The 12,670-nt window shown below is 37.7% G+C and overlaps 2 protein-coding genes across 2 annotated transcripts; one reads left to right on the top strand and one right to left on the bottom strand.

Annotated features, from left to right (window-relative positions):
• Positions 1 to 6,795: 6,795 nt before the first annotated feature.
• On the top strand, positions 6,796 to 8,961 carry LOC131677512 (zinc finger protein 782-like). The gene is made up of 4 exons (XM_058957368.1): positions 6,796 to 7,007; positions 7,248 to 7,450; positions 7,519 to 8,349; positions 8,416 to 8,961. Exons 1-4 carry the CDS (start codon positions 6,888 to 6,890, stop codon positions 8,879 to 8,881), a joined length of 1,620 nt encoding a protein of 539 aa, XP_058813351.1. The 5' UTR covers positions 6,796 to 6,887; the 3' UTR covers positions 8,882 to 8,961.
• Positions 8,948 to 10,661, bottom strand: LOC131677521 (zinc finger protein 521-like). Its single transcript, XM_058957378.1, has 3 exons — positions 10,512 to 10,661; positions 9,382 to 10,454; positions 8,948 to 9,326 (listed from the first exon to the last, which is right to left on the bottom strand). Exons 1-3 carry the CDS (start codon positions 10,539 to 10,541, stop codon positions 9,200 to 9,202), a joined length of 1,230 nt encoding a protein of 409 aa, XP_058813361.1. The 5' UTR covers positions 10,542 to 10,661; the 3' UTR covers positions 8,948 to 9,199.
• Between the last annotated feature and the right edge of the window lie 2,009 nt (positions 10,662 to 12,670).

Here is a 12,670-nt window from a genome sequence, read left to right as displayed (position 1 = left end):
TCCAAATAAATCTAATTAATTGTTATTGTTGTTATTTATCAGTGTGCAATCGGGCTGTCTCAACAGCCTAGTTCATCCTAGCATCGCCTTCGAGTCTAAGTCATATTGGCAAATTTCGCATTGAATCCGCTTCTGTCTTCCTAATGCGGTAAACTAGCAGTATTAGTCCTTACTCCCAAATACTTTTTTCTACAGCTGTGCTATTACATCTCTATCTTATAACAGAATTCGATTATCCCTGTTCTAGTCAATATACGTATTCATTACATTATGGACCAGGCAAACCCCCATTTTAATGTAGAATACATTTAAGGTTTCAATATAGGGGCCCCGTTTCAAAATATCGGCTGCGGTGCCGCGTCAGATTTTGAACGTTAATAACTTTTATCATACTTAACAGAATGATTTGATTTTTAGGCCAATTTGTTGCAAATATGTTCCTCTATGCTGTATTAAAATTTGAAGTATGTATAACATGTACTAATAACAAAAAAAATGTGTTTTGAAAAATCTTTCGAAAACGACTCGGAAAAGTGAAAATTTTCAGCCCATCCCGCACAGAGCCGTCGTTATGGTAGACCAACCGAACAATAAAATAATGAAAAGTTTATATATAGGTCCACTACATGTTTGTTCGTATGGTTATTCGCATTGGGTTGCTTGACGAGAGCACTTGGTGGGGGAAAGACGGCATATTCCTTTGGTTAGGCCATTAGAAGCCGGACGGAAAGGAAAGGCTCATGCACGGCACGAGAACGAGCGAGAAAGCGATAGTAGTGCATATTAGCGCGATTCTGTCGGTCGGTTTTTCTCATCATTCATATTCGTTCAAGCACTAGCAAGCAGCCAGTCCAGCGAAGGAAAGCAGTTGGCAATAGCGACGGACGGAAAAAGTGCCCCAGCTACTGGTGACTCATTGGAACTGTCGCCCTGCAAGAATTTCGCCCCAACTAAAGGGCAACAGAGTAGGCTATCGTTCCAGCGTCTGGGTCGTGAGATTGTGCAGGACTGCAAAGTCGAGCTACGCTTACAAAGCTCAGTCGTAATGATGCCCCGAGAAGACAACGATGCCTGCTTGGTCGGTTTGTTCGAGAATGCAAAATAGTGCTTTCTAGCTCACCGTGTCCGCGGGGAGTGCGTCTGAATTATGCTCCCGCAATAAAACAATAAACGGTTCTTTACAGGACCAATTAATTGTGTTCTAATAAGAGTTAAACTGAAATTTACATTTTATGGTGCATAACAAATAATTTTCAGAAAGCAATATAAGCAATACGATGTGTGGAAAGAAAGAAAGAGAATTTAAATTATCCTCTCTCGCTCGTTTTCGTGCACTGCTTTTCTATTCCTTTCTGCTGCTACTACCATCATAACTAAAACGAATGTGCGTGTTCACCCACCATCCTATGGCCAGTGTTGCCACAATTGCATGTTGCTATTACACTTTGAATTATTTTATCGATTCTCTCTAGTGTTGATAAAATATAGAACGTGCAAAGTACACTAGTCGCATGCTTTTATTCGAACTTTTTGGCAGCCTCCGTTGATTAACTGCATAAATCGATTTGTTTGTGCAGCTCCTTGCTAGTAGCAAACTAAATAGCCTTTATCAGCGCTAACAAATAACACGAAAGAATTTAAATTTGTGAAAATCTTTTCCTTCCTTCTTTTCAAATCTGCAACATTCTTTGAAAATATTGTTTGAATGTTGCTATTGAAAAACTGAACATGCAAGTTTGCTAGCACTGGCCACTAGATTGAAGGCGATGGAAAGACAGAATATTCGTTTTGGTTATGCTAGTATTGGTAGCCGAACGGAAAGGAAAGGCGCAGGAATGGCACAAAAACGAGCGATAGTAGTGCTTTCTCGTGTGTTCATATATGAATATTGGTCGTTCGGTTTTTCTCATCATTCGTATTCGTTCAAGCACTAGCAAGCAGCCAGTCCAGCGAAGGAAAGCAGTTGGCAATAGCGACGGACGGAAAAAGTGCCCCAGCTACTGGTGACTCATCGGAACTGTCGCCCTGCAAGAATTTCGCCCCAACTAAAGGGCAACAGAGTAGGCTATCGTTCCAGCGTCTGGGTCGTGAGATTGTGCAGGACTGCAAAGTCGAGCTACGCTTACAAAGCTCAGTCGTAATGATGCCCCGAGAAGACAACGATGCCTACTTGGTCGGTTTGTTCGAGAATGCAAAATAGTGCTTTCTAGCTCACCGTGTCCGCGGGGAGTGCGTCTGAATTATGCTCCCGCAATAAAACAATAAACGGTTCTTTACAGGACCAATTAATTGTGTTCTAATAAGAGTTAAACTGAAATTTACATTTTATGGTGTATAACAATTTTCAGCAAGTAGGTTAGAAATACGATGTGTGGAAAGAAAGAAAGAGAATTTAAATTATCCTCTCTCGCTCGTTTTCGTGCACTGCTTTTCCATTCCTTTCTGCTGCTACTACCATCATAACTAAAACGAATGTGCGTGTTCACCCACCATCTCATGACCAGTGTTGCCACAATTGCATGTCGCTATTACAATTTGAATTATTTTATTGATCCTCTCTAGTATTGATAAAATGTAGAACGTGCAAAGTACACTAGTCGCATGCTTTTATTCGAACTTGGCAGCCTCCGTTGATTAACTGCATAAATCGATTTGTTTGTGCAGCTCCTTGCTAGTAGCAAACTAAATAGCCTTTATCAGCGCTAACAAATAACACGAAAGAATTTAAATTTGTGAAAATCTTTTCCTTCCTTCTTTTCAAATCTGCAACATTCTTTGAAAATATTGTTTGAATGTTGTTATTGAAAAACTGAACATGCAAGTTTGCTAGCACTGGCCACTAGATTGAAGGCGATGGAAAGACAGAATATTCGTTTTGGTTATGCTAGTATTGGTAGCCGAACGGAAAGGAAAGGCGCAGGAATGGCACAAAAACGAGCGATGGTAGTGCTTTCTCGTGTGTTCATATATGAATATTGGTCGTTCGGTTTTTCTCATCATTCGTATTCGTTCAAGCACTAGCAAGCAGCCAGTCCAGCGAAGGAAAGCAGTTGGCAATAGCGACGGACGGAAAAAGTGCCCCAGCTACTGGTGACTCATCGGAACTGTCGCCCTGCAAGAATTTCGCCCCAACTAAAGGGCAACAGAGTAGGCTATCGTTCCAGCGTCTGGGTCGTGAGATTGTGCAGGACTGCAAAGTTGAGCTACGCTTACAAAGCTCAGTCGTAATGATGCCCCGAGAAGACAACGATGCCTACTTGGTCGGTTTGTTCGAGAATGCAAAATAGTGCTTTCTAGCTCACCGTGTCCGCGGGGAGTGCGTCTGAATTATGCTCCCGCAATAAAACAATAAACGGTTCTTTACAGGACCAATTAATTGTGTTCTAATAAGAGTTAAACTGAAATTTACATTTTATGGTGTATAACAATTTTCAGCAAGTAGGTTAGAAATACGATATGTGGATAGAAAGAGAATTTAAATTATCCTCTCGCTCGTTTTCGCGCACTGCTTTTCCATTCCTTTCTGCTGCTAATACATCATAACTAAAACGAATGTGCGTGTTCACCCACCATCCTATGGCCAGTGTTGCCACAATTGCATGTTGCTATTACACTTTGAATTATTTTATCGATTCTCTCTAGTGTTGATAAAATATAGAACGTGCAAAGTACACTAGTCGCTTGCTTTTATTCGAACTTTTTGGCAGCCTCCTTTGATTAACTGCATAAATCATTAGATTTAAATTAACATCTCGAAGTGAAGTCACGATGCTCCGGTTATGTCACAGACATTACCCACCCATCTTTTTTTTTAGTTTAGAAGAGCGATAGTAGTTCGTATTCGACTACTATCGCTCTCTCGCTTGCTCGTTTTCGGGCCATTTGTCTTTTCATTCTTTTCTGCTACTAATACTAGCATAATCAAAACGAATGTGCGTCTTCCCACCATCCATTTAGTGAGCAGTGTTGCCAAACGCATTTTCAGTTTTTCATCAATAACATTTCAACAATATTTTCAAAGAATGCTGTAGATTCGAAAAAAAGAAAAATAGTTGGTGATGGAAAAGAATTCCCAATTAGAATTTTTAACCATAATTATAACGAATCATTTGAAAATGTCACATGCAAACGTAATTTCGTTGCATATCATTAGATTTGGATTAACGTCACAAGTGTAGTTACGACACTCCGGTTATGTCGCAGACATTACCCACCCATCTTTTAATGTAGAATATTTAATCTAGAAATCAGAATGTTCCAATGGTCGTTTCAGGCGACTTCAACATAGATGTTTCAAAACAAGAGAATTTGAAATTTGTGCATTTTATGAATGAATGTCTCAAGCTTCGTTTGATCTCTGATCCATCACAAGCAACTACACTTGCAGGCACATGCATTGATCTTGTATTTGTCAAAAACGGCAATGCAGAAACCCGACGATATATTTCGTACTTTTCATATCACAGACCAATACTTTCTTTAATTGATCCAGTGGTTTAATTTCAAATGTAAACAACGCTTGAAAAATTATAACCGGTTGACGACCTACACCTACACCAATCATGTCAGAATCGCCTCCTGGACAACAGCTAAGCCCGGAAATAGTAAGAAGTTAGAAGCATCCAACGAGAATCGAAGCCAGCGCATCTCCCCCACCAAGGCCAACAACGCCAACAAAAACGGTCCTTTTCAGGACTACCATCATTTTTGTAAAGAATAATTTGAAATATTCCTCGCCCAAATCACCTTTTGTCCGAAAATTCCAATGAATATCAACATATTTGAAGAACGTGTTCCTTATGTATTCTACATCTCTCCGGTTATGTCGCAGACATTACCCACCCATCTTTTTTCTATTATTATTATCCTGAGTAGTAGCTAGACGAGAGAAGGCAGTTTAGGGTTTCACGAAAAGAATTGAGGGTTGAGAACAGCTTGAAGCAACATCTGATGTTACTCCAAAGGTATGTGATATCCAAGACTGACTTGGATAGTTCCATCGAGTCTAGTTCCCATACCTTACATAACTAGACTCACTGTTCTCCATTCACCCACATGTAAAAAATATCCAAAATATCTACATAGGAATAACATTTCGGGATTTAATGCATAAACTCATATGAGATTTTCATGGTGCTCATTTTGCCACATGCTGTAGAGCTATTTTCGCAGATTTTTTTGTGAAAACTGCAAAGTCTTGTTAAATTATTTTTATGTTTGAAATAGTTAGAAAGACGTTAACTATTACGTAGATGTATGCATTTTTCAATTACCGCACACATACGTCATGCGAATGTATATTTCATATAGTAGGGTTACCAACCGCCCTTATTTTAAAGGACATGTCCTTAATTTTGATGATTTGGGAAAGCGTCCTTATTTTTACTTCAAATGTCCTTAGTTTTAATCTCAATCCATGTTATATTTGAAATCAATTAGATCAAATTCACTCAAGCGAATGAAACATTTTAGTCGCCATTTTACTTTTTCACTTCTTTATAGTCTTTAGATTTGATTCAGATTAATGATTCAAAAACATTGATTAATTTTATTGCTTGAAGAAAAGTTAAAAAAAAGCGATAAATGCAATGCCTCAAGTATTACATCATCTAATGGTGATTGACGGAGTATTCGTGCAAACGAAAAAAATCGAAAATTGTTCTTCGCAAACAGAGGTGCTCAACTCGCCCCGCATGGCGATATTGCCTCACTTTCCCCTATTACGGTAAAAAAATAACGGCGCCAAATCGTCCAAATGTTATAAATGTATACATTTGAGATTAAGATGTGTTTTCAGAGATTATCATCAACTATAATTGTTTAAAAAAATATATGTTATCAATAAACTTGGAGACGCTTGAAAAATTTCCAATTTACTGAAACTCGCATTAATCCACCCTTACACAACAACGATATCTCTTTTAAAATAACTAGGAAACAAATGCTATTATAAACAGGAATTGGTCAGGATGACTATGCTTACTGTTATACCAAGCATCCTACATTTTATGGTCATTCGTACAACAGAGTGTTCAATTTTACCATTATGCATAATGCATGGTAAAACATTTCATTCTTCTGGTATAGTCATAACAAACAATTCCAGGTCAAGATAACTATGCATATTGTTATATCGAGCATCCCTCTTATAAAGGTCATGCTTACAATAGAATGTTCAATATTACTATTATGGTCCAAAGCTGTAGTATAGTAATTTTGAACATGGATATAGTTAAAGTGACCCAATGGTATAGTCGGTTGAAAACCACTATACTTGCAAAGTCGAATTAACCTCCTCATATGGTAAAGGTTACTATATAATTTTTCTTAGTGTACGTACACTGAAAAAAATCCAAACGTTAAATCTATTTGCCTCAAACCGCTTAAAATTCATATGAAAAAGGAATGCTATTGTTATCACGCGCACACATACCTTCTATGTGTCAACTGTATAAACTATGTATGCACACACATAAGTTATATGTGCATATTGTTATAGAATGGGGTTTTATGTGCCTAATAGTTATGAAATGTGAATGTAAGATTAATATTTCTTGTAAATACACACATTAGGTTTATGTGCCAGCAAATAGTGTCTATATGCCTCCGTTAATTGCAAAAATCTATGTGTAAAATCAATAGGCATAACGTTTACTTTTTTTTGAGTGTAGCATGACATGACACTCAAACAAAAGCCACATTAAATTTCATGTGTCGAATCTCTTAGAATAAAAGTGTACATTATTTACAGTGTAAATTTAATTGTTTGCATCTGTCATCTGTGGGAAAATTTTGACACATTCGTTATCGCCTTTCGAAGTTAAATCGTCAATTTATTAATGTACTTCGCTTTGCGGTTCCTCATGTAAAAGTAAATTAAAAGCAGGATGGATTTCGAGAAAATTTGTCGACTCTGTTGTGCAAGCAATTGCCGGCTTCAATCGATTTATACGACTTTTGGTATTTATTCAATTAAGCAATTATTTGAGGACATTTTGCGACTTGAGGTAAACATTCTTAAATAATAGATCGAAAGATTTTTTAAAATGTTGAATTGTTTTGGAAACCCGTGCATTTCTGTTTGTACTGCATCAAAAATACATTATGGCCTGATGTGAAATAATTTCAATAGGAATGAATTATTCTTTCCTATTCCATAGCCTTGGGGCAAGCTGGGAAACAGTTGTTTCTTTATACGTCTATTAATGCTATTTATTCAAGTGTCTAATGACCTTTCTTCCTCTCAGATCTCAGCCGATGATGGTTTACCGCAAACGCTCTGTGAAACATGTCTATCTAGCTTGACTAAAATGTTTGAAACCATCAAGACCTTTCGGGACAACGATCGTATGCTTCGGTTGCAGCTATGTGGAGTTGCAGGATTGGCACAGATCAATATTAAGGAGGAAGTTCTCTCCGAAGAAAGGGAACAAACCCCCACCCATGAATTGTAAGTGTATAGTTATAGGCATTATTGGTACTTAAATAACAATGCGACTAATACTATATTTTTATCAGACAAGATGATATCATTGATGCAAAAAATATATTGGTAAAGCAGGACGGTAGCGATGACCAACAATCTGATGATCTAAAATCAGACCCTGAAAATTTTGATAAAGAATGGTTTCAATCCGATACCGAAAATTCAGACATGCTTGAAGAAGAGAAATCTACAAAAAAGCGCTCTCGGAAGAAACAAACGAAAAAGGGTAAAGTTGGTTCTTCAAAGATGTCAAAAGGGCGTAAACGTAGACGCCCCAAGGCCCAGTTAGAAGAACCGAATCGCCCACGCTTGAATGACTTCAGATGCTACATTTGTAAAAGTGATTCATTGGGTACGCCTGAGGCTTTGCTAGCTCATCTCAATTCTCACATGAATGAATTGCCCTACACTTGTACTGATTGCGTATTGGAGACGGTTGTCATTAACAAAGTGTCGACGCTAAACATTCACAAGCGAATGCACGAGAATCCGCACAAATGTCCACACTGTGACAAACGGTATAGTAATAAAGGGGCCGTGGACACGCATGTACAGACGCACCACTCCGGCGATAATGCGCCATGTCCATCGCCCTGTGAACAGTGTGGAAAGATTTGCTCTTCCAAGGCATCTTTGAAGCACCATTTGAAATGGCATAGTAATACATCTACTTGCGAATTTTGTGGTAAAATGTTTCCTGAAAAACACAAACTTCGTCGACATATCGAACGGAAGCATGAAAAAATAAAGAAGTATGAATGTCATTTGTGTCAAAAGAAACTATGTTCCCTCGACTCGGTTCAGGTGCATATCAGAACGATGCATTCGACCAAGGAAGTGAAGTGTGAATATTGCCATAAGAGGTTTGACTTCCTAAGTTTTGAATCATTTTCAGAGAATGATGACAAATATTTGCTTTCTTGTTTCAGCTATCCTTCGGAGATTTCCCTCCGTTACCACTTAAAAAAACATGAACAAAATCCGAATGTCAAATTCTCATGTGGTTGGAAGAACTACTATACTTTTGTAGAAACGGAAGAGGACACCAAACCCGAGAATAGAATGAAGAAATGCAATTTATGTGGGGTTGTTGTCAAATCGATTGGACCTCACATGCACGCGGTGCATTTTCCCCAGGAATTTCGTTGCAATCTTTGTGAAGCGGTTTTCAAGCGTAAAGCAGCGTACGACATTCACATCCTGGAACATGAACATGGCAAGGCTCACCGATGCCCAATTTGTGGAAAGGAATTTTCCGAGAGAAAGAATTTAATTGCCCATCTAAGAACAAAGAAACACCGTGACCATCCGATGGCGAAATCGCTTAACTTGCTGGGCATACAAGGTGAACCTGGCGCAGGATATCAAGCGGGAAGTGAAGAAGAACTTATGTAGACACACATAAAGACAGCAGTTTCATGTAAACATGGTATTTCAATTAGATTTATAATTAAATATACCTTTTTAAATATCCACAAAAATTAGTTTCCTGTTATCAAGAATCACACCCTACAGATTGTTAACTGAACGAGTTTTGTATCAGATTTTGGTTTTCAAACTTAGATTTGTTTGCACAAATTACTAACAATGTATAATTGTTTTTTTATAAGCTCTTAGTTTATTTCAAACAAGCAAATATTACTACTCGTTCATATACCAGTCAAATGTGAAATGTATATTCTAATACAATAAGTGTTTTGCAACGGTTGTTGTTCATTCGCAAAGCCGAATAAGTTGAATACCTCCTTTTTTGAACCTTTTGCGTGATGTTCCTCGCTCATTGTCATTAATTTCCATGCTGTGGGCTCGAATTAAATGTTGCATGTGCATTTGTTTAGTTCTGAAATAGTACTTTGTAAAATATTTACTGCTTGTTATTAGTATAACGCGCTTACCTAAATGCAGAACTGCAAAGATCGCACTTAATTCTCGTTTCATTGTGAGATAGAAGATGAACTTTTAGATTTGCTGGTGAGGAGAAAGTTTTATCGCAACGGACGCATTTATGCTCGTTTGATTCAGCGTCGAGAAGGGGATCAGTTTCCTTGGTTGCATTCTTTCGTTGCTGAGATGCTTGAGTACCCTTCTTGCGCTTTGGTGGTTTTTCATCGTGCACTAAATCCAGATGGCGACGAAGATCAGTTGGCGATTGAAATGTCTTATCGCATATTTGACAAACTACATCATTTTCGTTTTCATTGTGAGTTTTGCAGTGTCGATGATAGTTGGCAAGATTTTTAAATATTCTACCACAATCTAAACATGTTCGCCAATCAGCGTTAACCTCGCCTTGTTCGATTGGATTGAACGATTCCTCTGAATCATTCGCATTTGATTGTTCTACCGATTCGCGTTCAGGTGTTTCTTTATCCTTGTTTGTTTGCTTCGTTTTGGAAGCGTTGGCTTTTGCCAATTCTTTTTTCTTATTTTTTGCCTCAATCTGTCGCATTAATTCCATTTGAGTCTGCTCACATTTTTTAACAAAATTCGCAAACTGTTTCATAATCTGTATGCAGTGGTCGCAAACACCGATCGGAAGCCCCAACCGATTCTTATATCTTCCCATGCAAAAGACGGCAACGTCTTCCAAACCTGGCAGTTGATCTAATCGTCCGTTGAATTTTCGAACACTTTTTTTGGCACATAGTCGGCAAAAATATTCCTTCGGTTCCGGTTTATTTTCGTCCTCGATCACTTGCTCTAATAGAGTAAGTTGCAGGGTCGGTATAGTACCCATAATTAGTCGAGGTTTTCTTTTGCTGCGATCGATGAATCGTTCTTCAAAATGCATCTCACAGATTTTCGCGTTCATCGGTAGTTCGGTTTTGTATTTAGCTGCCCAGGCAGTGCCCTTCCACCAATAAGGCAAATCACCAAAAGACATGTTGAAGAATGCCATATCGTTCCATCCGACAGACGCCGAGCAGCCGGGTATGAAACAGTGATCAGCGTTCTGACGCATTGGAATCTAGGAACAAGATAAATTCTAGAAAGTGTGGAGTCGATAGTAAGGAATGGTACTCACGACTTGTATTGCGTTCGATTCCATGGCCATTTTTGCGTATACAAAAGCACTTTCTACACTTGTGTTACTCAAAAATCAACTCTATGATGCAGATGGACGGATGCAAAACGAAGCCTATATGACAAAACATCAAAACAGACGATATGTACCCAATAAGATTTCTATAAGGTGTAGCGATCTCAATCCCACTGAAAGTGTTAGTATAAAGCCCGATTCAGACAGCAACTTCCGTCAACGGAAAAGAACGTATACATTACGTCACCGTTCCGTCAGGATAAATTCAATGGTTTGTCGTTTACCCATTCACACATTCCGCGCGTCGACGTCAACTAATTACTAGTTAGTCAACAATATACTAGTTCCTAGCCTACCAAATAGACATCTTGCATTAATTATTTTATAGCAAATTTTGTGGTGTCGAATCACACATTTTTTGCGGAGCAAAGTGCCTTCATATATATTGTATTTCAAAAGATATTCTAAATTTTACGATATTTTTAGTGTAACCTCCCCTCTTAAATAACCCACTAAGGAGCAAACAACATCGTAAGATCACAGACAAAATAAGATGCTGAAAGTGCTAGCTTTTATACTTTCATATACTGCCCATAATAGCATAAGAGTCCCATGTTGATATTTTCTGAACAAACCCGGTAATCATATTTGTGCAGTGTGATTCAGTGGGATACAGAATACAATCCAACGGATAACTCATTTTCGACAAAAATCCACATGGGACTCTTATGCGTTTATGGGCAGTATAGTAGCTGACTTGTTTGTCGGCTCTAGAGTCTGTATACAATAGAGTCCCGTACAGAGGAATGCGCATCACTGCGTATAATACAGACTATTTTTTTTCTGGCAATATTGCGCACTTCCCACCAACCTGGACTTCGCACTTTCAAAGTGCGAGTGATATCAAAACTGCGAGTTGTCAAAACACATGTATTTCAAGTGATAGAGTTTGTACTTTCATAGACAGTCCAGTCGATCCGCAAATATTCCTAAATATTGCTTGTGGCACTAAAAACTGGATTCTAACCGCACAGCGCACTTGCCATTCTTCTTATAAATTCTTGTCATAGACTGGTTAAGTCTATGACAAGAATTTATAAGAAGAACGGCAAGTGCGCTGTGTGGTTAGAATCCAGTTTTTAGTGCCACAAGCAATATTTAGGAATATTTGCTGTAACTTTGAAAGACTTTAATCAAATTACAAAATAAATTCATACTGAATGAAGCAATTTTATCGTGGCAAATGGAACATCCCAGCGAAAACAATTTCAAACATTATTTCATCTGAATTATTGAATGCCAATTAATCAATAGATAGTGTTTAAATTTAAAGAATTCGAACCAACGCAGGATTCAGGTTATTTTAAGCGGTTTTTTTTCGGATGACCTTGACACTCGAATGGAACAGTAAAAAAACATGTTATACTACAATACTAAAACAAGACCTTTACAGTCACCATGGGAATTGGTTATGTATTGATTTTTATTTTTTTAGTGTTATTTAACAAATTTGTTCCGTGCATTTTTTGCAGAAACTAACATTTAATGCTAATTTGCAGTATTATTGTTTGTTGGAAAATTAAATTAATTGTTACTTGAAATTGTAGTGTAAATTTATTGCGAGACATCCAACCGCTCTTCAATTTAAAGATAATTTGAGGTTACTTTCTGTATCACAGTTCATGTCTAAAAATTCCTTCATCATTTTATAAATAGGACGATATAAAATAGTTAATTAACTTAACCGAAGACATCCGTAAATTGAACGTTTTGTAACGTGCCGTTTTATCAACCATACAAAAAAGAGAATCCGCCTAATAGTCGTTCAATGGCGCTGTAGAAGTTTGGCGACTCAATTAAAATATGTATTCATCACGTTATTGTTATTATTATTATTAGATAGTGAAATTTAACTAATCATTGGATACCGAGAAGCTTGAAAAATAACGGAAATTTCATTTAATTAGTATTTTGGAATTTATATATGTCCTTCGTGACATTTATAGTGGAGCTTGATAAAAGCCACCTGTTCACAATGTGGGTTCATACGAATGAGAGTACGGTAGTAAAAAATCGAGCCCGATCTCGAAGCACACATAATCTGGGTATTTAGACGCACATCCAGTTTTTCGTTCAGAAGCGAA

Source organism: Topomyia yanbarensis, chromosome 1 (genome assembly GCF_030247195.1).
Source record: "Topomyia yanbarensis strain Yona2022 chromosome 1, ASM3024719v1, whole genome shotgun sequence".
Classification (NCBI taxonomy): domain Eukaryota; kingdom Metazoa; phylum Arthropoda; class Insecta; order Diptera; family Culicidae; genus Topomyia; species Topomyia yanbarensis.
The sequence above is the reverse complement of the archived record's forward strand: the minus strand, read 5'-3'. Positions and strand labels throughout refer to the sequence as shown.

Bases quoted from the DNA above. Each gene is read 5' to 3' on its own strand.
- LOC131677512 (XM_058957368.1), top strand. From the start codon at position 6,888: ATGGATTTCGAGAAAATTTGTCGACTCTGTTGTGCAAGCAATTGCCGG. The intron at 7,451-7,518 runs GTAAGTGTATAG...TATTTTTATCAG, and splicing joins CAAACCCCCACCCATGAATT to ACAAGATGATATCATTGATG. The intron at 8,350-8,415 runs GTTTGACTTCCT...TTCTTGTTTCAG, and splicing joins TGTGAATATTGCCATAAGAG to CTATCCTTCGGAGATTTCCC.
- LOC131677521 (XM_058957378.1), bottom strand. From the start codon at position 10,541: ATGGCCATGGAATCGAACGCAATACAAGTC. The intron at 10,455-10,511 runs GTGAGTACCATT...TCTTGTTCCTAG, and splicing joins AATCGAACGCAATACAAGTC to ATTCCAATGCGTCAGAACGC. The intron at 9,327-9,381 runs GTAAGCGCGTTA...GTACTATTTCAG, and splicing joins CTTTGCAGTTCTGCATTTAG to AACTAAACAAATGCACATGC.